This window comes from Saccopteryx bilineata, chromosome 10, assembly GCF_036850765.1.
Source record: "Saccopteryx bilineata isolate mSacBil1 chromosome 10, mSacBil1_pri_phased_curated, whole genome shotgun sequence".
Lineage (NCBI taxonomy): Eukaryota > Metazoa > Chordata > Mammalia > Chiroptera > Emballonuridae > Saccopteryx > Saccopteryx bilineata.
This window is the reverse complement of record NC_089499.1, coordinates 11,205,955-11,229,752: the sequence shown is the minus strand read 5'-3', so window position 1 is coordinate 11,229,752 and position 23,798 is coordinate 11,205,955. Positions and strand designations below refer to the sequence as shown.

General features: G+C 38.7%; 1 protein-coding gene across 8 annotated transcripts in view; it reads left to right on the top strand.

The window, feature by feature from the left end:
* Window positions 1–23,798, top strand: part of NKTR (natural killer cell triggering receptor) — a 56,349-nt gene that overhangs the window by 1,992 nt on the left and 30,559 nt on the right. For 2 of the 8 annotated variants that reach the window (XM_066244470.1, XM_066244466.1), the window contains exons 2-5: window positions 3,063–3,143; window positions 21,043–21,117; window positions 22,195–22,302; window positions 22,815–22,859. In XM_066244470.1, coding sequence (XP_066100567.1) covers window positions 3,086–3,143; window positions 21,043–21,117; window positions 22,195–22,302; window positions 22,815–22,859 — 286 coding nt within the window. In that variant the 5' untranslated portion in view covers window positions 3,063–3,085. Of the gene's footprint in view, window positions 1–2,715; window positions 2,869–3,062; window positions 3,144–19,180; window positions 19,210–19,646; window positions 19,696–21,042; window positions 21,118–22,194; window positions 22,303–22,814; window positions 22,860–23,166; window positions 23,195–23,798 lie in introns of those variants that run through there. The other 6 variants (XM_066244471.1, XM_066244473.1, XM_066244467.1 and 3 more) reach the window with 6 other exon arrangements.

Below are 23,798 nucleotides of genomic sequence, written 5' to 3'. Positions count from 1 at the left end.
AAAACCAGTGGGGTTTTTAGGAAATTTTAGTAACTTTATTAAAACCCTTGTTGCCAAAGGTTTTCTTGCAGCCAATTAGAAAAAAATTTTGCCAACAAAAAAGACAACTAAAAATAAAAAAATTAAAAATCAGTACAAGCTAAATTTAAATTAAAAAAAAAAAAGAAAATATGTAGGAGACGACCCTGCACCAATATAAATGGCAGTTAACTGCAAAGCAAGGGTTACTTGAAGACAAGAAATCTTGAAATATATTAGCCATAAGGAGACATTGGCCTGGGTTACTTAAATGCTGGTACGCAGGATTTTTGGAGGAATGCCTCCAAGAACCAGATGTCCTTTATAATTAATAAGTTTTGGAACTCTGACTTTTCTTATGTCCTAATTCATAAAAGAAAATAAATGTGCAGGGTTGGAAATTGAACAAATGAGAAAAAAATTATGTAACTTTCTAATTTTATCTACTAAACTATGGCTTTTGGAACTCAATAAATATACAGTGGCAGTTTCTCGGGGCTAATTTTGCCTAAGAGTTTAAGCCCTCTGCTCAGTTATTTAAATCTAATATGTCTTTTGCCTCACAAGCCCAAACCATAAAAAATTTCACAACAAAGCTTGCCTTTCCACAAATGACTGGTATTGAGGTATAGAAATGTTCATGTACTAAGTGTTCCATTTGGTTTTCCAGGAAAACTGAAAAAATGTAACAACAGCATTATGATTGCTAACAAAATTACTAATTCTTATCAAATGTCATCTAATATGTGATAGGGGAGGAAAAATGTCTTTTTCCTTCTATTTTAGAGCTCTCAGCTGGAGCTTCATAACAAATGACAGATTAACAAATTTACTTAATGTTTACATGACATGGGAGCCTTCATAAGGAAATGAAGACCCAAAGAAGTGATTAAACTTGAGCATTTTAATACTTGGTTTGATTCCATTTTAATAAGATAAATCTTTAGTGAATCTCTTCCCAATGAAAATCCCACAGAATCCTCTAGAATCCAGATATTCAATCACCAAGAGTTTCCTAAATCTTAAGTCTAGAATCCAAGGGGAGGTTATTTTCATTTCTGTCGACATTTGTTCATTCATTCAAAAATATTGATCAACTAGTATGTGCTGAAGGTACTGCATACACACACTCCCTGCTCTCATGGAAGCTTTATCCTAGTATAAAAAAGACAATACAGTATAAGTCATCTATTTATGGGGGAGACCAAGTATAAACAATCAAGGATAGCTTCACATGGTACTAAGTGTTCCACAGAGAATTACAACAGGGAATGTTCTAGTTTATTGAGGCCTTGTATTTCTTTTTAGTCAAATACGGCAATCTCTGTTTTCTAGGAAATTACTGATTTCATCTAAGTTTCCCCACTAGCACTCCTGATTTGTTTTGTCAGAGTCCTATTCATTGAAGTTCTAACTGCTGGGTGATACCATTCTCTAAGGCTAAATACCCAGAATCATTACCTGAAAATTTCTACAAAGGGTTCTCCTTCCTGCTAATCAGAGCTAAACTACAATAAGTCTGAGTTTGTGAACTTGGATACCAGTTTTCTACCACTCTTGAGGATGAAGGAGGAGGTGTCGGTCCTATTAGTGGAAGGTAGGCCTGCCTTGTCAGAGCAGTTTATTCACCTTAACCACAGACCCCAGAGCGTACCTTACCTTCAAATTGTCTGAAATATAACTTCAACTCACAGGACAGAATTAAACACTTTTTAACAAGGAGGGAAGTTAGAAAGCGTTTCATCTTGCTTATTTTACATATAAAGAAACTCCAGAGAAATCAAATAAAAACACCAATCAAGTGACTTCAAATTAAAAATGCTTTTTGCACAGCCACTATCAAAACAAACAATAAGGCCCGGACTAGGAGAAAATATTCAGTCATATATCAACAAAAGATTTGGATTTATAACATACATGAATCATCTATACAAGAAACATTTGGCCTGACCTGTGGTGGCGCAGTGGATAAAGCGTCGACCTGGAAATGCTTAGGTCGCCGGTTCGAAACCCTGGGCTTGCCTGGTCAAGGCACATATATGGAAGTTGATTCTTCCAGCTCCTCCCCCTGTCTCTCTCTCTCTCTCTCTCCCCCCCCCCTCTTTCCTCTCTAAAATGAATAAATAAAATTAAAAAAAAACAAAAACATTTGTATCCAGAACACTTGTGTTCAATGAGGCGAAGAACCCGATTAAAAAATGGGCAGAGGACTTGAACTGACTCATAAAAGATGTAAAATTGCCATTAACAGAAACTATCCCAGTGACGCTGGCGCCCAAGAGGAATGAACACGCACCTCAGTCTAGAACTTTGAAGTGAGATAAAGGGTCTAACAAAAGGATAGCATCGTAACTATTTATTGTGAAAAAGAAAACCAGCCAAAAGGCCTGTGGGCTAACTTAAACTTCAATGACTTAATTCACACGACTGGCTCACAGCTGTCAACAGCGAAGCCTCGCGATATCGGGAGATGCGCGGAAGCTCCCGGACCTTCAGACAAGAGGAAATACAGAGCGCAGGCGCGTCCAGGGTTCCCAGATTGGGCGATGGACTCCAATGGTAACGAGGAAAAGGGCGGAACAAAAAAAGGACCCGCTCAGTAATAGGAACGCCAGACTGGAGGCTTCTGCAGAGCTCCCAGACACGCCTACGTGCCTTTCTTACGGTTAAAGACCGCCTTCTGGGCTGTGCTCTCGCGGTATCTGTCCCGACTCTCGCGGGGTTTAGCGTGGCACTAGGAGGCCCGGCCTCGGGGAAGGGGGTGGTGGTCCGTTATCAGCGTTGAGCTTCGGGCGCTGTGGCCGTGCTTTCTCCTCCGTGCGGGAGCTGCTTAGGCTGCAGGTCAGCCAGGTGAAAAGCTCGCCCTCATGGGTGTGCATGCCACAGGGGAGCTGGGCGGCCGGGGTGGAAGGCGGCCCCGTCCACCCTCCGTCCACCCTCCCGCGCTGTCACGACAGGCCAGCGCGAGGCGACGGTGGCTCGGGCCCCGCCTTCGCCCCCGCCCTGGCTCCCGACCTGACCGCTTTGCTCCCTCTCTCTCCTAGCTCTTGCGGCCGCCTCGGTAGCGATGGGGGCGCAGGACCGGCCGCAGTGCCACTTCGACATCGAGATCAACAGGGAGCCGGGTGAGCCGGAGACGGGGGAGCCCTGCTGGGGCCCGGGCATCTCGGGGAAGGGGAGGGGTTTCCCTCGTCAACTCTCCCCTAGCCCGTTTGGAAGCGGGTAGGCACGGTCAGCACTCCCGTTTCTCCTGAGTCAGAATCTATGGGGAGAAAGGTGGCTCGGGTGCAGCACTCCCACTCGGCTCTGGGTCCGGGCCTCGCTCTCCCCCGTACTCCACGCCCCCTTTTCACCCCCAGCTGAGTGTTCATACTGTGCCTGGCGCCAAGAAAAGGGGTGCAATCCTTTTAGGATTCCTTTTCTGACGTGGCAGACACTTCCAGTTCCAATTTCAGTTATCTTTTTTTGTACTGTGAGGTTTGGACTCCTATGTTCTGTATTTCCTAATTCTTGAATATCATTAATAGGTTAATTGGCCTATTAATTAGTCTTTTAGTGTCTCTTTAGCCAGAATTTTTGGTTCGTGGGAAAACGACCTGGTAAAGGCTTCTGTGGTAAACCAAAAACATTCTGTACCAACGGACTTGCAGTAGGCGTGCACTTAGCATTAATGTTTTGTCTGCATGTTTTGTTGAAAATAAAATATTTTCTCCTAATGGGTGCTGGTTTTATTCTGAGTAGCAAAGCGTGCAGGATTTCAAACTGTTTTCTTGGATTTTTTTTAGCAAAGACAGAACTTCTCATTGGAAGCCTATCGACAGTCTTTGTGTACCCTCTTTCTCGTTCAGCAGATTCTTTTTGAGCCCCCTACTGTTCTAGACCGTGGGGATATGGCAATGAATAAAACAAAGGCCTCTCGTCCTTGTAGTTTATATTCTTCTGGGTAAGACAGGCAGTAAACCCGGTTATTTTAATACATTGGTCAGAAAAGGCCATTTTGAGGAGATGACACTAAGCAGATGTCTGAAGGAGATGAGATGAGCCGTTTGGATATCTTTGAGAAGAGCATTCCTGGTAGGGGGGACAGTTAATACAAGATCCTGAGGAGGGCGTGTAAGTACTTGCCTGTTTAAGGAACCCCAAGAAGCCTAGGGTGGCAGGTGTAGGGAGAGACCAGAGTGGCAGGACATGGCTATAGGCCACAGTAAGGACTTGGACTCATGGACTCAGTAAGATAAGTTATTGAAGGAATTTGAGGAAAGAAATGATGTGGTCTGAGAAATTTTGTTCCATTCTCTCTTACTATATTTTGAGCCTTGATGGATCCTAATTGTTATCCTATAGTTTCTATAGTGAGTCAAAGCATCAAATGACAGCGCTTTTTTTAAAAAAGAATTAAAAATAGCAGACTCCTGAAAAGTAGAAGTAAAATAAAGGATCTGCAGCTATGTCAAGTCCTCCTTTCCTGGTACATGTTAATTTCCTAGATTTGTAAGGAACCTTTGTTGTGAAAAGTCTCTAGAATATGTTTGGTAAATATTGAATGAACTTCAGTTCCCAACGTCAAGGTAATTAATTCATTATTATAATACCATCCTGGTAGAAGTCAGTAGCACTCTTGAGAAGACTGAATCTTAGAGGAAACGGAATGCTTACAGTGTTTTAGGTTAAATCAGTTGTTAATTGACGATTTCATTTGGTTCAATCTCATGTAATCCTTATCTCGCACTTTTTAGTAAATATCTAAAATAGTAGTACTTGATTTTTGCACAGCTTGTGAGGATCACTTTATCTGAAGAATCCTACTTTGTGGGATTTAACGATTAGTGTGTTTGTCTTTGAATACTCATTCAAGTAATACTCTTGACTTCTGTAGTTAATAATTCACTTGATAGAATTACAAAGCAATATCTTTGTCCACATTACTGAGATCAAGAAGTATGGATAAAAATTAAGATGAATACTGCACAGTGTATTTTTTCACTATGATCAGTGGAAATGTGTATATTTTATAGCAATCAAATTAGACTTTCAAATCATAAAGCCACCAAACAAATGCCATTATATGTCAAAAGAGGAAAAGTTTTTATGTATGAGTTTTCCTCTGTGAATCCAATAAGATGGTTCCTATTTGAAATAATTCCAGGGCTGTTACTTAGAAATGTTTTTCAAAATATTTTTTTTTCTTTTTTTAAAATTTTTTCTTGCTTTTTCTGAAGCTGGAAACGGGGAGAGACAGTCAGACAGACTCCCGCATGCGCCCGACCGGATCCACCCGGCACGCCCACCAGGGGCGATGCTCTGCCCACCAGGGGGCAATGCTCTGCCCCTCCAGGGCCTGGGGCAGAGGCCAAGGAGCCATCCCCAGCGCCTGGGCCATCTTTGCTCCAATGGAGCCTTGGCTGCGGGAGGGGAAGAGAGAGACAGAGAGGAAGGAGGGGGTGGGGGTGGAGAAGCAAATGGGTGCTTCTCCTGTGTGCCCTGGCCAGGAATCGAACCCGGGTCCCCCGCACGCCAGGCCGACGCTCTACCGCTGAGCCAACCGGCCAGGGCCTCAAAAGATTTTAAACTAATATTTTCATTTCTTTAATAGTTAAGGAACATTTCGTGTTATTTCTCCTTGAGTGAGTTTTGGTAGTTTGTGTCTTTTAAGAAGTTGGTCCGTTTTATCTAAGTTGTCAGCTTTATGGGCATAGTTGTTTGACAGTCCCTCAATTGGACATCTGTGGGGTCTATAGTGACATTTGTTCCTTTGTTGCTGATACTGATCATTTGCATTTTGTCCTTCTCCTTGGTCAGGTCGACTAGAGCTTTATCAATTTTATTATTAGAAAAACCGAGATTTTGGTTTCTTGGTCTTTTCCTATATTTTCTGTTTCAGTTTCATTGATTTCTGCTCTTTATGTACTTCCTAATTCTTCTTTTGGCTTTATTTTGCTCTAGTTTCTTAAAGTGGAAACTTGAATTGTTAACGACTCCTTTCTTTTCTAGTATAAGTATTTAATACTATAAATATCCTATATATGGACCCCAGACATTTTCTGCACCCCACAAATTTTGATTTATTGCTCATTTTATTTAAGTTCAAACTATTTTCTAATTTTCCTTGCGACTTAGTATTTCACTCATGGATGATTTAGAAGTGTTTTAATTTTCAAGTCCTTGACTATTTTGCAGTTATCTTTGTTAATGATTTCTAGTTTAATTCCATTACGGTCAAAGAGTATACTTAGTATGATCTCAGTTCTTTTAAGTTTAATATGGTTTTATATGTTCTATTTTGGTGGCTTTTCCATTTGTCCTTGGAAAGAATGCATATTCTGCTGTTTTTCTGTAGAATGGTCTATATCAGTTGAATCCAGTTGGTTAAGAGTGTTGTTAATTTCTTCTATATCCTGGCAGATTTTCTGTCTACTTGTTTTACTTGCATTACTTGTATTTAAAGTGGGTTTCTTGTAGATAGCAAATAAATAGGTCTTGTTTTTTATCCATTCTCACAATCTGTCTTTTAATTGGTATATTCAGTCTGTTTACATTTAATATAAGTATTATTACACTTGAATTTGTCTGTTCAATACTTGTTTTGCTTCCTTTCTTTTTGTTTTGTTGCCTTGTGGGTTATTTGAAATTTTTTTAGTATTTTAAAATTTTCTATTGAATTTTTGATGCTGTCTCACACACATAGTCATGACTTTTTTTTTTTTTTTTAAAGATCGAGAGAAAGGGAAAGAGAAACAATTGATTTTTATTCATTCATTGGTTGATTCTTGTATGTGTCCTCCAGGAATCCAACCCACAACTTTGTTGTATTGGAATGATGCTCTAACCAGCTGAGAGCTACCCAGTCAGGGCTCACACTAGACTTTTTATACTGCACTTAGAATTAATATTTTTCCAGTTTAAGTGAAATATTGGAACCATCTCACCATATAACATTTCTTTCTCACATACTGTGACAAATCTCAAATACAGATTTGTCATATGTATTACGTCAACAAACATTGAAAACTTCTGCTTGCAAACATCACACATACTTTAAAGAGCTTGAAAGGAAAAAAATACTGTTATATTTACCATTTCTGTTGCTATTTATTCATTGTTGTAGTTCCTAGTTACCTCTGGTATCATTTTCCTTCTACTTGAAGAATGTCCTATGCATTTTTTTAGAGCAGTTGTTCTGACAGCAAATTGTCTGTTTTCTTTCACCTGAAAGTTTTATTTTGCCTTTATTCTTTATTCTTGAAAGATATTTTCACTAGGTATAGAATTCTGGGTTGGCACATTTTCCTTTAGCACTTGCAGAGTATTACATTACCTTCTGGTCTATGTGTTTTCTAATAGGAAATCTTAGTCATTCAGGTTGTTGTTCCCCATATGTAATGTGTTCTTGTCTGGATTTCAAGATTTTTACTTTGTCTTTGGATTTCAGCAGTTCAGTTATGCCGTGTCTGGGTGTGAATTTTTTTGTTTACTCTCTTACAGGGTTTTCTGGTCTTCTTGAATCTGGGTTTCTCTTTTGTCAGATTTATTGAGTTTTCCACTGTTATTTCTTCAAATACATTTTCTCTCCAATTCGGGGATTTGTTTTTATATTTATTTATTTATTTTATTTTATTTTTTTATTTGAGAGATAGGGACATACAGGCAGAAAGGGAGAGAGATGAGAAGCATCAATTCTTTGTTGTGGCACCTTAGTTGTTCATTGTTTTCTCATATGTGCCTTGACGGGGAAAGGATGTGCTCCAGCAAAGATAGTGGCCCCTTGCTCAAACAAGCGACCTTTGGGTTAAACTAGCAACCATGCATGGGGTCATGTCTATGATCCCACACTCAAGCCAGTGACCCCATGCTCAAGCTGGTGAGCCTGAGCTCAAGCCTGAGACCTCAGTGCTCAAACCTGGGTCCTCTGTGCCCCAGCCTGGCACTCTATCTACTGCACCACTGCCTGGCCTGGCTCTTTCTGGGACTTTGATGACACAGCTATCAGATCTTTTATATTACCCTACAGATCTCTTAGGCTTTGCTCATTTTCTTCTTTCCCCTGTCATTTTTTCTCCAGTTTTTGTATCAGATAAATTTTTTTTTTGGTCTTCCAAGTTCACTGTCTTTTGCCTCTCACCTCCATTCTGTTTGTGAGCCTGCCTAGTGAATTTTTAATTTTCATTATTGTATTTTTCCATTTAAAATTTATTTTTGGTTTTGCTTGACACTTTCTATTTTCCATTTATTTTTGTGAGTGTTTGTCCTTAGTAGAGTTTACTTGTAATACCTACGTTAAAGTCTTTGTCTAATAATGTCAACATCTGTATTATCACAAGGTAGTAGTCTTGATTGTCCTTTTCTTTATGAAATATGAGATTTTTCTGGTTCTGACATCAAAAAGTTTGAGAGTATTAACTCATTTTGCCATTGTCAGAGACTTAAAGTTGGTTTTGAAAGTGATAACCGGCTGTTTCTTTAAAAGAATGTTTGACTTTGGAATTTTCCTTTATCTGGGCCTCAGAACAATATTGTAAAACCCCAGTAATTTATCAAAATAGATAAAAAACGGGGATATAGTTGAAAGGGGTGTTTTAACTTTACTGCCTAAGATTCATATGGACCCAGAAAACTGAATTGAAAATGTATCTTTAGTAAGCATTGTAAAGTATTTGGAAGTTATACCAAGAAACCTGTTTTAAGTAAAGAGACAGGCAAATGTTTGAATATTACTTGTGACCTTGGGAAGGCCACTTGACCTCTTTGTTAATGTGGTTCTAAAGATAGCAGTATGGCAGAGTTTGCTTATATCCAAAATTACCCTTTAAACTTTAGACTCACACTCAGGATAGCTCGTAGTGTGATAGGGTGAGGATGGGATCTGGACTGAGGGAACAGGAGAAATGCACTTCCCATCTCAGGCTCACTCCTGCATGAATAGAGTGGCTGGGTGCAGTGGTCTGCACTGTTTAATCATTTCTCCTTTTTTTATATACCCATAAATTATATAGGACTGCAGTGTAATGGTGCCTATGTAATAGATTGTTGGGAAGAGTAATTAATACAACTATCTGTCTTACAGATTGTGTTTTTACAACATGAATTTATTTTAATGGAATAGATTGTAAAAAGCACCATATCTGACATTTGTTTTTGAAGTTGCTCTAATTATTGCTCGAGCACAAGCACTAGCACAATATAAGTGGCTTTCAAAGTAAGGTGTTATGCAGCCCTGCAGCCCTGGCCGGTTGACTCAGTGGTAGAGCATCGGCCCAGCGTGTAGATGTCCTGGGTTCGATTCCTGACCAGGGCACACAGGAGAAGTGCCCATCTGCTTCTCCACCCTCCCCCTCTCCTTCCTCTCTATCTTTCTCTTCCCCTCCTGTAGCCAAGGCTCCATTGGAGCAAGGTTGGCCCCATGGCCTCCACCTCAGGCGCTAGAATGATTCTGGTTCAATGGAGCAACACCCCAGTGGGGACGAACATCGCCCCTTGGTGGGCATGCTGGTGGATCCTGGTCAGGCACATGCGGGAGTCTCTCTGCCTCCCCCCTTCTCACTTCAGAAAAATACAAAAAAGAAAAATAATAATAAGGTGTTATGCAGACAGACTTTTGTAGATTAAGCTTTTTTGTTCACATTTTAGGAAAAAGGTTTATTTTAGGTTTCTGTAAGCAAAAGGCTTGGGACACGACTACCACCACCACCAACCCCCACCAGACAAACACACACACCACTTCTTTTTGTTTTTTTCTTTTTGTCTTTTTAGAAATTGGGCTTGAAGAATCTCAGTAACACCAGGCCCAACTGATGGTCTGGAAGGCAGATTCAAGGATTTTTACAAGGACTTTATCAAGAGAAATGTCATTTTTATAAAATTTATTGTGTTTACATAGATTCTAGGGTCACCCCGAATGCATCCCCCCTCCCCCGTATTCCCCTCAACATCTCCCTTTACCCCCTCCCATAACACCCTCCCCACTTCCCTTCAGGTTTATCCCACCCTGTCATCCCCTTTCCCTCTGTCCTCTTTTCCTCTGGTCCCTTTGATCCCTCCTCTGTCTCAATTCCGTTCTTCAGTTCACATTGTTCATTGGATTCCTCAAATGAGTGAGGTCATATGATATTTTTCTTTTTCTGCCTGGCTTATTTCACTTAACATAATACTTTCCAGGTCCATCCATGTTGTTGCAAAAGGTAAGATTTCCTCCTTTTTCATGGCCCCATAGTATTCCATTGTATATATGTACCATTGCTTTTTAATCTACTCATCCACTGACAGACACCGGGCTGTTTCCAGATCTTCGCTATTGTGAACAATGCTGCCATAAACATGGGGGTACATTTCTCCTTTTGAAACAGTGCTATGGTATTCTTGGGGTATATTTCTAAAAGTGGGATAGCTAGGTCAAAGGCAGTTTGATTTTTAATTTTTTGAGGAATCTCCATACTGTTTTCCACAGTGGCTGCACCAACCTACATTCCCACCAGCAGTGCAGGAGGGTTCCCCTTTCTCCACATCCTCGTCAGCACTTATTCTGTGTTTTGTGATGAGCGCCATTCTGACTGGTGTGAGGTGATATCTGATTGTGGTTTTAATTTGCATTTCTCTAATGATTAGTGATGTGGAACATTTTTTCATATGCCTGTTGGCCATCTGTATGTCCTCTTTGGAGAAGTGTCTATGCATTTCTTTTGCCCATCTTTTGATTGAATTGTTTATCTTCCTGGTGTTGAGTTTTACCATTCTTTATAAATTTTGGTTATTAACCCCTTATCAGACGTATTGTCAAATATGTTCTCTCATTGTGTAGTTTGTCTTTTTATTCTGTTCTTATTGTCTTTAGCTGTGCAGAAGCTTTTTAGTTTGATATAGTCCCATTTGTTTATCCTTTTCTTTCACTTGCCTGTGGAGATAAATCAGCAAATATATTGTTGCGAGAGATGTCAGAGAGCTTACTGCCTATGTTTTCTTCTAAGATGCTTATGGTTTCACAGCTTACATTTAAGTCTTTTATCCATTTTGAGTTTATTTTTGTGAATGGTGTAAGTTGGTGGTCTAGTTTCATTTTTTGCCGGTAGCTGTCCAATTTTCCCAACACCATTTGTTAAAGAGGCTGTCTTTACTCCATTGTATGCTCTTACCTCCTTTGTCAAATATCAGTTGTTCATAAAGGTGTGGGTTTATTTCTGGGTTCTCTGTTCTGTTCCATTAATCTATATGCCTGTTCTTATGCCAGTACCAAGCTGTTTTGAGTACAATGGCCTTGTAGTATAACTTGATATCAGGAAGTGTGATGCCTCCCACTTTATTCTTCCTTTTCAAGATTGCTGAGGCTATTCGTGTTCTTTTTTGGTTCCATGTAAATTTTTGGAATATGTGTTATATATCTTTGAAGTATGTCATTGGTATTTTAATTGGTATTGCATTGAATTTATAAATTGTTTTGGGTAATAAAGACATTTTAATGATGTTTATTCTTCCTAACCATGAGCATGGTATATGCTTTCACTTGTCTGTATCTTCCTTGATTTCTTTTAAAAATGTTTTATAATTTTCTGAGTACATGTCTTTAATCTCCTTGGTTAAATTTACTCCTCGGTACTTAATTTTTTTGGTTGCAATTGTGAACGGGATTGTTTCTTTAATTTCTCTTTCTGTCAGTTCATTGTTGGTGTATAAAAATGCCTCTGATTTCTGAGTATTAATTTTATATCCTGCTATCTTGCTGAATTCATTTATCAGGTTCAGTAGTTTTCTGACTGAGACTTTAGGGTTTTCTACATACAATATCATATCATCTGCACATAATGATAGTTTACTTCTTTTCCAATTTGGATGCCTTTTATTTCTTCTTCTTGTCTGATTGCTGTGGCTAGGACTTCCAGGACTATGTTGAATAAGAGTGGTAAAAAGGGGCACCCCTGCCTTGTTCCTGATCTTAAGGGGATTGCTTTTAATTTTTGCCCATTGAGTATGATGTTGGCTGTGGGTTTGTCATAGATGGCCTTTATCATGTTGAGGTATATTCCCTGTATTCCCACTTTGCTGAGAATTTTGATCATGAATGTGTGCTAGATTTTATCAAATGCTTTTTCTGCATCTATTGAATATATCATGTGGTTTTTCTCCTTCCTTTTGTTTATGTGATGAATCACATTGATTGATTTGCAAATATTGTACCAGCCTTGCCTCCCCCAGAATAAATCCCACCTGATCATGGTGTATGATTTTTTTCATATATTGTTGGATCCGGTTGGCTACCATTTTATTGAGGATTTTAGCATCTAGATTCATCAGGATATTGACCTATAATTTTCTTTTTTTTCTCTTTTTTACAGAGACACAGAGAGAGAGAATCAGAGAGAAGGACAGATAGGGACAGGTAGACAGGAACGGAGAGATGAGAAGCATCAATCATTAGTTTTTCATTGCGCATTGTGACACCTTAGTTGTTTATTGATTGCTTTCTCATATGTGCCTTGACCGCGGGCCTTCAGTAGACTAACTCCTTGCTCGAGCCAGGGACCTTGGGCTCAAGCTGGTGAGCCTTGTTCAAACCAGATGAGCCCGTGCTTAAGCTGACGACCTCGGGGTCTCGAACCTGGGTCCTTCCGCATCCCAGTCCGACGTTCTCTCCACTGTGCCACCACCTGGTCAGGCTATAGTTTTCTTTTTTTGTGTTGTCTTTGTCTGGTTTTGGAATCAGAATTATGCTCGCCTCATAAAAGGAACTTGGAAGTCTTTCTTCCTCTTGAAATTTTTGAAATAGCTTGAGAAGGATTAGAGTTCTTTTTTGAATATTTGGTAGAATTCACTTGTGAATCCATCAGGCCTAGGACTTTTCTTTTTTGGGAGTTTTTTGATAACTGTTTTGATCTCATTTGTTGTAATTGGTCTGTTTAGGTTTTCTGATTCTTCAGATTCATTTTTAAAATATATGTTTCAAGGAATTTGTCCATTTCATCTAGGTTGTCTAATTTTTTGGCTAGAGTTCTTCATAGTATTTTATTACAATCCTTTGTATTTCTGTTTTGTCAGTTGTTATTTCTCCACTCTCATTTCTAATTTTATTTATTTGAGTCCTTTCTCTTTTTTTCTTGGAGAGTCTGGTTAAAGGTTCATCAATCTTGTTTACTTTTTCAAAGAACCAGCTCGTTGCATTGATCCTTTGTATTGTTTCTTTAGCTTCTATATCATTTATTTCTGCTTGATCTTTATTCTTCCTTTCTCCTACTACCTCTGGGCTTTACCTGCTGTTCTTTTTCTAGTTCTTTTAGATGCAGGGTTAAGTTGTTTATTTGAACTTTTTCTAGCGTCTTAAGGTATGCCTGTAATGTTATGAACTTCCCTCTCAGTACTGCTTTTGCTGTGTCCCATAAATTTTGAGTTGTTGTATGCTCATTATCATTCTTTCTAGGAATTTTTATATTTCTTTTTTGATCTCATTGTTAACTCATTCATTATTTAATAACATGCTATTTAGTTTCCAAGTGTTTGAGTATTATTCAGTTTTTCTGTTGTGGTTGATTTCTAGTTTCATGCCATTGTGATCAGAGAAAATGCTTGATATGATTTTAATCTTCTTAAATTTGTTGAGACCATTTTTGTGCCCTAACATGTAGTCTATCCTAGAGAATTTACCATGAGCACTTGAAAAGAATGTATATTCTGCTGCTTTAGGGTGAAAGGTTCTGAAGATATCTATTAAATCCAGTTGATCTAGTGCAGGGGTCCCCAAACTATGGCCCGTGGGCCGCATGCGGCCCCCTGAGGCCATTTATCCAGCCCCCGCCACACTTCCGGAAGGGGCATTGGTGGTCAGTGAGAGGAGTATAGTTCCCATTGAAATACTAGTCAGTTTGTTGATTTAAATTTACTTGTTCTTTATTTTAAATATTGTATTTGTTCCTGTTTTGGTTTTTTACTTTAAAGTAAGATATGTGCAGTGTGCATAGGGATTTGTCCATAGCTTTTTTTATAGTCCAGCCCTCCAACAGTCTGAGGGACAGTGAACTGGCCCCCTGTGTAAAAGTTTGGGGACCTCTGATCTAGTGTGTCCTTTAAGTCTGCTGTTTCTTTGTTAATGTTCTTTCTCAAGGATCTATCTAGTGATGTTAGTGGGGTATTGAAATCTCCTACTATTATAGTATTGCTGTTGATCTTGCCCTTTATATCCATCAAAGTCTGCTTTATATATGATATGAGGTGCACCTATAGTATGTTTGTAGATATTTATAATGGTTTTATATCTTCCTGTTGGATTGCTCCCTTAATCATTATGTAGTGGCATTTATCTCTTACTTTGTTTTAAAGTCCATTTTGTCTGATATAAGTATTGCAACCCCAGCTTTTTTTTCATTTCCATTTGCATGAAATGTTTTTTCCATCCTTTTACCTTCAATCTATGTGCATCTTTTGTTTTAAGATGTGCCTCTTGTAGATAGCATGTGTATGGACCCTGTTTTCTTATCCACGCAGCTACCCTATGTCTTTTGATTGGATTATTTAATCCATTTACATTTCAGGTTATTATTGCTATGTAGTTGTTTATTGCTATTTTTTTCTTTAAAGCTGTGTTCCTCTTTTGCTATATTCTTTTCCTCCTTTGATCTGTTTACAACAAGTCCCTTAACATTTCTTGAAGCATTGGTTTGGTTGTAATGAATTCCTTGAGTTTTTTTTTGTCTGGGAAGCTTTTTATTTCTCCTTCAATTTCAAACGATAACCTTGCTGGATAAAGTAGTCTTGGTTGTAGGCTCTTCTGCATTACTTTGAATATTTCTTGCCATTCTCTTCTGGCCTCAAGTGTTTCTGTTGAGAAGTCGGATGTCATCCTTATGAGGGCTCCTTTGTAGGTGATAGCTTTTTTTTTCTCTAGCAGCTTTTAATATTTTCTCTTTATCACTTAGCTTTGGTATTTTAATTATGATGTGTCTTGGTGTAGATTTCTTTGGGATTCTCTTTAATGGAATTCTCTGTGCTTCTTGAACTTGTGTGACTTTTTCCTGCATTAATTTAGGGAAGTTTTCAGCTTTGATATGATTGAACAAAGTCTCTATCCCTTGTTCTTTCTCTTCTTCTTCAGAAACTCCTATGATGCAGATATTATTTCTCTTCATGTTGTCACAGAGCTCGCTTAGAATTTCCTCAGACTTTTTGAGTCTCTTCTTTTTTCTGCTCTGCTTCTGTACCTTCGTTTATCTTGTCCTCTAACTCACTGGTTTGATCCTCAGCTTCATCCATCCTGCTTTGAATTCCTTCCATTGTGGTCTTCATTTCTGATATTGTATTTGTCATTTCTGACAAACTCTTTTTTTATTATTTCAATGTCCTTTTTTATACCTGCTATCTCTTTATTTAGTTGTTCGATATGACCATCTATTGTTGTTCTAAGATCTTTGAGCATCCTAACAATCATTATTTTAAACTCTGCATCCGGTAATTTGGTTATATCTGACTCATTCCTGTCGTTTTTTGGGGATTTCTCTTGATTCAACTGGTTTGCATTTCTCTGCCTTCCCATTTTGTCTGTGTATAAGAAGTTTGGGGCCACTGGAGTCCAATGGTGTGGCCTCTGTGTTCCCTAGGTGTGGTTTGTCTGCAGGCCCGCCACCCCCTCTGCCGCTGCCTGGGGAGTTTGGATATTGGCGTTGCCTGCATGCTGCGGCTGTCGCTGTGGTTTCTGCCTGTCCTCCATGGGTGGGGCTGTGTTCACAAGTCCGAGTCTACAAGCCTCAGCCTTCACCCCATCCCCACGGGTGGGACTGCATGTTGCACCTGGGGTGTCGCAAGTCTCAGCACCATGGGCAGGGGTGAGCACCTTTGCTCAGCTGTGGGTCTTTTCCTATTCCTGCGCTTTCGCCCTGCCCTCATGGACAGAACTGCCCTCGTGCAATGGACTGCAAGCCCAGCTCTGCAGGCCGGGTGGGGCTGTTTGCTGGCGCTCAGCCGTGGGTCTCTGCGGTTCACAGGCTTTTGCCTTTCCCTTGTGGGTGGGATTGCAGGTGGGCCCGCAGCCCACTGGACCACTTTCATGGGTCCCTTCTGCCGCTGGGCGAGACTGAGCTTACACTGGGCCTCAGTCGTAACTGGCCTGGTGTTTGCCCCCACCGACGGGACCGCGGTTCCGCATCCGTTTGCTGTCCGCCCTCTGGGGAGCCCTCAGAAGTGTGGGTGGGGGTGCTGCAGTTCAGACCCTAGCACTCAATACTATATTCCTTAAGACTCCCTCCTTCTAAGCAGCTATGCTCTGAGTGCCATGGAAGAGCTTGTTTGGCTGGTGTCCTCCTTCCCATTGCTGGTATTGCTGGTTCCAGGGGAAATATTTACTTCAGATTGGGGAGTGACTCAGCCCAGGGGTTAGGGTGGCTGTCTCTCAAAGTGTTTCTGCCTGTGCCTCCTAGATTACACTCTCTTCCCGCTGCTCTGGTCCTGTCCTCTCTCTCAGTGCCCCAGAGCCCCGGGTGAGTGGTTGTGAGAGAGGTTTTCTGCGTGGCTCCTTTAAGAAGAATCCTGGGTCTGAGAAATCTGTCTCTTTCACACAAACAGTATCCTGACTTGTTTTCGCAGCTAAATACTGTCCATACGCCTCTTCTAGGCTCTGGGGCTGCAGGCTGGGGCTTTGTTCCTGGGGGTCAGGACCCTCCTGTATCTGCTAAACTCACTTCCTGCCACACGAGTCTCTCCGGGCTGCTGTCTGCTCCCGGGAGCTGGGCAGCCCTCTCCGTGTTTCCGCTTTTCCTACTAGTTTCTGTGTGGCTTCTTCGGTGTTCCTTGGTTGAAGAGTCCTCTTAGTTTAGTCCAAAGTTATGTTTTTCAGATGATGGTTCTTTATTTTTATTATTTTTTTTTTTTTGTATTTTTCTGAAGCTGGAAACGGGAGGCTGTCAGACAGATTCCCGCATGCGCCCGACTGGGATCCACCTGGCATGGCCACCAGGGGGCGATGCTTTGCCCATCCGGGGTGTCGCTCTGTTGCGACCAGAGCCACTCTAGCGCCTGAGGCAGAGGCCATGGAGCCATCCCCAACGCCTGGGCTATCTTTGCTCCAGTGGAGCCTTGGCTGCAGGAGGGGAAGAGAAAGACAGAGAGGAAGGAGAGGGGGAGGGGTGGAGAAGCAGATGGGCACTTCTCCTGTGTGCCCTGGCCAGGAATCGAACCCAGGACCTCCACACGCCAGGCTGACGCTCTACCACTGAGCCAACCGGCCAAGGCCCAGATGATGGTTCTTAAAGTTAAATTGTAATCCACTTTGGTTCCTGGGAGATGGAAGTTGGTACGTCCGCCCACTCCATCGCCAACTTGCTGCCCCTCTCCAAGGTCACTTCTTAGAACCTCCCTTTCCTTTCCCTTTCTCTGCCTCAAAACTCGGATGAAACATACAAGATCTTTCTTCTTTTCTGTCTTAAACATAAAAGGGCTGCTGCTTGTCTGTCTGATTCACACCACCTACCCCATTTGAGTCCAGTGCTTTTCTGTTATTTTTCTACCTTTGTTGGTTTTGGCAAAAGGCAGTAATGACATTGGTGGTATGAACTACCTGTCTGGTATGATTTCTTACAGTTCTGATTTGCACGTTATTTATTTAATCCCTGGCTCTGGAGAGTCTTAAAGCTTTCTAGCATGTGTGTGGTTCAGCCTGAATTCTGGATAGATAGACAAAGCACATACACAGATGGTCGGGTATTTAGCACACACTTATCTTACTGGGAATAAAAAGCAGATGGGAACTAAAAAAGATTTCTTTAGATAGGTGGAGAAAAGCTAAGGCTAGAAATGGCAAAACTTGAGTAACTGGCAAAGTTACCTAAAACTGAGAAATGGTTTCAAGATTATCTAAAAAATTGCATTCAAACTCTGTAGCTGGGAATGCCTTACTGCATAAGTCTTGCCACAGGTAGTACCCAATTTGATACATAGAGTTTCTTTTTGTTTTATATCATTTTTCTCAGACTTTGGTTTCAGTTTGCTTATTAAATTTGTTAAGCTTTTCACCCTTTTCTGTGCCCTGAAATGGTTGATGGCATTACACTTTAATATTACTTCAAGATTAAACATTATTACCCATATCTGAAGAGTATTTCATAGCATTCTTTTGGATAGGTACTTAACAGCATTTTGGGTTTCTTTGATGGGTCTGTGTTTTTAGTCTGTATCAGCATGGAGTTGTAATACTTTCTTATAATTCTTTTTTTCTACCTTTCGTTTTATTTTTCCCCCAAAAGACCCAGCTTTGAGATTTATTTATCAAGTCTAATATCTTTCTCTGTCATTGATTTCTTCTTTTACTTTTATTAAAACCTTCTTTATATTTTTCTTAGGTTTGTTGGTTTTTTGTCTTTCTGCATTGAGTGATTAATTTATCTTTGGTCTTATGCATGAGTGAAAATATTTAGAACTATATGTATTGATTAGGACAAAGAAGAGATGGTATTCAATACTTTTGGCCTTGTGAGGCTTGGCAGCTGTTAAGATCTGGCCTCATTCCCCAACATCCTGCTTCTTACAGTTTTTCATTCTCTGACCTCCACCAATATCCTTGTCAACTAACTACATGAGTCAACAAATATATTCTCTTTTGAGTTTTTACTTGTACGGTCTTTAGTTTGATGTTGAATAACACGTTATGAAAGAAGTTTTAGGTCCCTAAATAATTATAGAGCTGTTTTGGTCTTCTCTTACCTTGTCTTATACCTTATGTTCTCTTATTACTTCCTTTTGCATGAGTAGCTCCACCACAGTTATTTGAAATGCATTTACTATATTTTTCATTCTAAAGGTGATTACATGTTTTAAATATTCCTAAACTTGTATTTCCTCTTCTATCTACGTTAGCAAAGTTACCTGTTGACTCCCACAATGAAACACGGGAAAATGTACCTTCTCTTATCAATTCACCCCCCCTTGTTGGTTTTATCTATATTGTGATTTATTTTTCTTTGTGGATAGCATAATTCTGCTGGATGCTAGAAGGATTCTTTCCCTCTATATCTCTGAAAATAGATTTATTAAGCTATGTTGATGTTGTTCTACTTACAATAACTTTTGCTAGTTTATAATGACTACTTTTAATCTGTATATTTAGAGGTTTCTTTAGTTATATTTCATTAATCTCTCTTTGCATAACTTTGTTTCGAGTGTTTTTATTGTTAATATTATTCAAATATTTATTCTGTACCAGGCACTGTACAAATCAATGGGGATAGAGAGGTGAGTAAAACAGATGTGGTTCCTATCGCCCCGCCCTCACACATTAGTCAGACCCAGGGTGGACATAATTGTACTTTGTTGTACACATCACATTGTGTAGCAGTTTGTATCTTTTGTTTCCAGCTAAGTTCTGAGCTCCCCAAAAGGGCACCCTGTGTTATATACTCATGGGGAGGATATCAGTAAATAATATGAGTAAATGGCCTGATTTTGTTGAAATGTTTAATCACTTAATTTCTACTTAGATTTTGCTCTCTGCCTACCCTACCCAATATGATCTGTACTACCTTTGTTCTTATCCTTATCCCTTACTTCTTATTGTATATATGATGTAAAAATGAGTACTGGTTAGAAAAAATATGATACACTAGGCAAAGAACAGATACCGTATCTTACAGCTCTAATGTGTGACTCCTTTCTTGCCATTGCACCTGCAGTTCCAGCACAGCTGTTCCTGAGAAATAGGAACAATAATGTTATTGAAAGGTGATGTCTGATTTTATCCTGTTTCTGGGTACTTGTTGGTTTTATTCCTGACACCTGGTGGCCAAATCAGGATTATATCATAACATAGGCTTGTCTTGGCTATTCTTGTCTGTAGCCAGCATTTAAAATGTGTTGATACCTGATTGATCTCAGTATTATTCCCTGTCTTAGTTATTTTTAAGGTTCTGCATATTGGTATGTTGGGATTAAGTCAGAAGCCATTCTTGCTATGTTATTTTTATCTTTAGCCATATATTTTTTACCTTAAAAACACCATACTAGTGCTTACACTAACCAGTTTCAGATTTTAATCTTAACCTTATAGAGAAGTGTATATATTTGCATAGCATTAATTCTTTGGAAGAAATCTTAGTATATATAAAAGATAATAATATTGACAGTAATGACTGAATCTAAAAGATTATTAAATCTCACTAAATTACAAGAAGTGCTTAATAACAAATACTCCTGATATCTTATTCATTCAAAGGAACATTGGTTTCCAAAGAGGTATCAGCAGAGTTTAACTCAGGAGACAGTATGTAATGATGTTACCACTCTGACAGCTGACAGAATATGTGCTTGTATATTCTTGTGTTTTTAAAGTGTTTTTTAATTTACAGCACGGTAAATAGCAAATACATTTAACACACATTTTTTTAATGCATTGATTTATAAAAGTTTAAAGGAGTCCTGAAACCAAAAAGTTTGTGAAGGCCTTCTCTATGGCATAGTTAAATCAAATTTGCAGACTTGCTGCTTCTTCTTTTCTGTTTATTGTAGGGGTGTTTGTTTTTTAAGGACCCATAACCTATACTCTTTTCTGGATAGAATATAAGTTTTAGTTGTGTGTAGAAGTTCAGGAAGTTGTCTCTAAACAGTTCTTGCATAAAGGTAGAAAGTGGAACGTAGAGAATTTTCTTCTAACAGTACTGATCAGAATGGCTGTCTTATGATGTGTTCTTGTCACTGGAGAGGTCCAAGCGTAGGTTAGACAGCTGTTATCTAGTATTTTTAAGGAAGATTAATAGTTCAGATAAGGGTCTGTACTAAAAGGTGCCTAGTAATATAAGGCCTCTCTAAAAGACACTTAAAATCCTATACTTTGAGGGTTGAAACCACTTCGGCTGCATGTGAACTAATCGTATCAACTAGACTGGAGTTCTTGTCAGTTGGTGTTGCCCAGTTAAATTCTTTTCTGTTAAAGCTTTTTAAGAAATTTAAATGAATTATAAAAATGGAGTTTCAGTTTGTCAGTTCTATTTATCTATGTGTTGTACTTCTCTCGTATAAAATGTAGTCTATTTAACCACCTTGCTTACATTTCTCTCATTTGTTTTATTTCAGTTGGTCGCATTATGTTTCAGCTCTTCTCAGACATCTGTCCAAAAACGTGCAAGAATTTCCTTTGCCTGTGCTCAGGTAAATGACTCATCAAATTATTCTCAATGAGAAGTCATGGCTTAGTCTTTTTTTTGCTTAACAGAGTAGATATTTTCCTTAAGTAATAGGCTGTGAGATGAGTTTATCAAATATTATTTTCATTATTATGAAATCAGGGAAGCATTTTTTAAAGGGAAGAGAGGAGAAAGAAATGATCTCGAAAAAGAAAATACTACTACTATATGTAATGAAGTCTGTACATTCTAGTTTATAACATAGTAACATTTTCAAACCTGATTTGGTAGAATTTTAAAAGTTTCAGTACTCTGCCTGACCAGATGGTGATGCAGTGGATAAAGCATAGACCTGGAACGCTAAGGACCCAGGTTAAAAATCCTCAGGGTGTTGGCTTGAGCCTGGGATCATAGCCATGACCCCATGGTCGCTGGCTTGAGCAAGGGATCACTATCTCAGCTGGACCCCCCACCCCCACCCCCGTCAAGGCACATATGATAAAGCAACCAATGAACAACTGAAGTGCCCCAATTATAAGTTGATGCTTCTCATCTCTCTCCCTTCCTGTCTCTCTCACTTAAAAAAAAAGTGTCAGTGCACTGAACAAATACAACATTTTAGATTTTGCAAGAAAGTTAGTATTAGAAGATGGGCAAAATTAATTGTTTTTTCTTTGTTATAAAATTGGGTTAATATTTTTTGAACGTAGAAAAATGGGGAGACAAACATCTGTAATGTTACCTTAAAAGTAGAAATAGCAGATTAAATGTATAAAATTTATACTTGAGTGTACATACACACATGCATACATTATCTTTGTACCAGCTCCCTGATTAAATTCTTTTGCTAGAATGATAACAATTCCTTATCTTTCTTCTCTCCTGCAGCACCTAACGTCTGTCCCACACATTTTCACACATACATGCTGCTTCGTGTTACTCACTTTGTTTTGTGTATGTGTGTTAAGTCGTCACATGGTGTACCTCTTGTATCTTTTATCATCCCCAACATACAGGAGTGACTTGCCAAAGGATTAATTGGATGGTACTTTCCATGGAAGGATGTTTTTGTACCTAAACTTAATTTCTTTTTTATTTCCAGGGGAGAAAGGCCTTGGGAAAACAACTGGGAAGAAGTTATGTTATAAAGGTTCTACATTCCATCGTGTGGTTAAAAACTTCATGATTCAGGGTGGGGACTTCAGTGAAGGTAGAGCTAAAACATTATGCCCTTAATAACTCCCTCTATCAGTTTCTAAAGTACTCGTTATTTTCATTGTAAATTTTGTCACTTACAGTATAATGTAAATATTAGGCGGTCAGTTGTTAGATGAATGAATATGTTGTAGACCAAGAATGTATAATAAAGCAAAATATTAAGACTTTTTATTTTGTTTATATGCAATTTTAATAATATAATTACTTGGTGAATTGCCTTATGATGAATGCAAAAATGCTGTTTGATTATTATTTATTCTTCTAGAATTATTTTGGTGTGATTACTGTTAGAAATAAATGGGTTATGGAGGTAATTATTTTAATAGTATTTATTGTAATAGGATTTTGCTTGCATTTTAAAGATGAGGTTTGTTAGAATTTAATTATCTGCAACAATTACAAGGTGTTAATCTCCCCCAGCAAAATGAAACCATAAACAGTAATTTATATGTATTAGTATAATTTTAATTTTTATTATAGTTTAATGTAGCTTGTTATTTGCAGGTAATGGAAAAGGTGGAGAATCAATTTATGGTGGATATTTTAAAGGTAAGGCTTAATATTTTATGGTTTCTTGTTTCAGTTCTGCTATTAAAGCAAGTCTGATCATGTACTTTTAATGAGAAGAGGTTTACTTATTGTTCACCTTTTGCATGAAACTAATGTTGCATGAAAATACTTTTATCTGCATGAACTTGGGGATAAATTATATTGTAATATATACTTTTAATTGACAAGATTAATTAAGGCTAACGTTATGGTTAAACATGACTTTCAGCATGGAGGTTAGGCAACTATATTCATGAAAACTCCTATCTTCCTGCCTAAAACTGTCAACATATTCTTTTGTTTATAGAGAATGTGGTCTTTTGCAAAATGAAAAGGTAAGAGAACGAAGCTCAGTAACACAAACTCCAATTCTGTTCCCTTGCACCCTTCCTAATAAATTTATGGACAGTCTGGGTCAGGTTGTGGCTGGATTTCAGTATTGCTTGAAGACTTGGAAAATGCTTTTTACTGTTTCATACATCTGTATCTTTTCTCTTTTCCTGATGGGTTATTCCACATCAGGGAAAAGAATCTAGTTGTGTCTTTTTTCCCTAAACCAAGCAATTTTTTTGAATAAAAGTTGGTATTTCTTTCTTTCTCCAAGGTTTGTATATTTTCTTTTTTATTCTAGAACTATATAATTGTGTATTATTTCTACAGTAGTAGCATTTGCAGAAATCTAACTATTGCACTTTCCCCAAAAAGCCTTAGAAAAGTCAGTTGCAGAGATTTATAATGGATCCCATATTACTAGGTTTTAATGCCATGGTAGTAGCTTCAGTGTTATAATAGTCTTTTATATTTCTTTTGGGGGAAAATGGATTACTACTCTTTTTCAGAAGCCTGTTCCCAAGGTAATAATTTTTTAAAGTTTTCTATGTTTCTGTTTGTTCTAAAGAAAGATTTGTTTGTATGTTAAAAGGAAATATAAATTCTCAA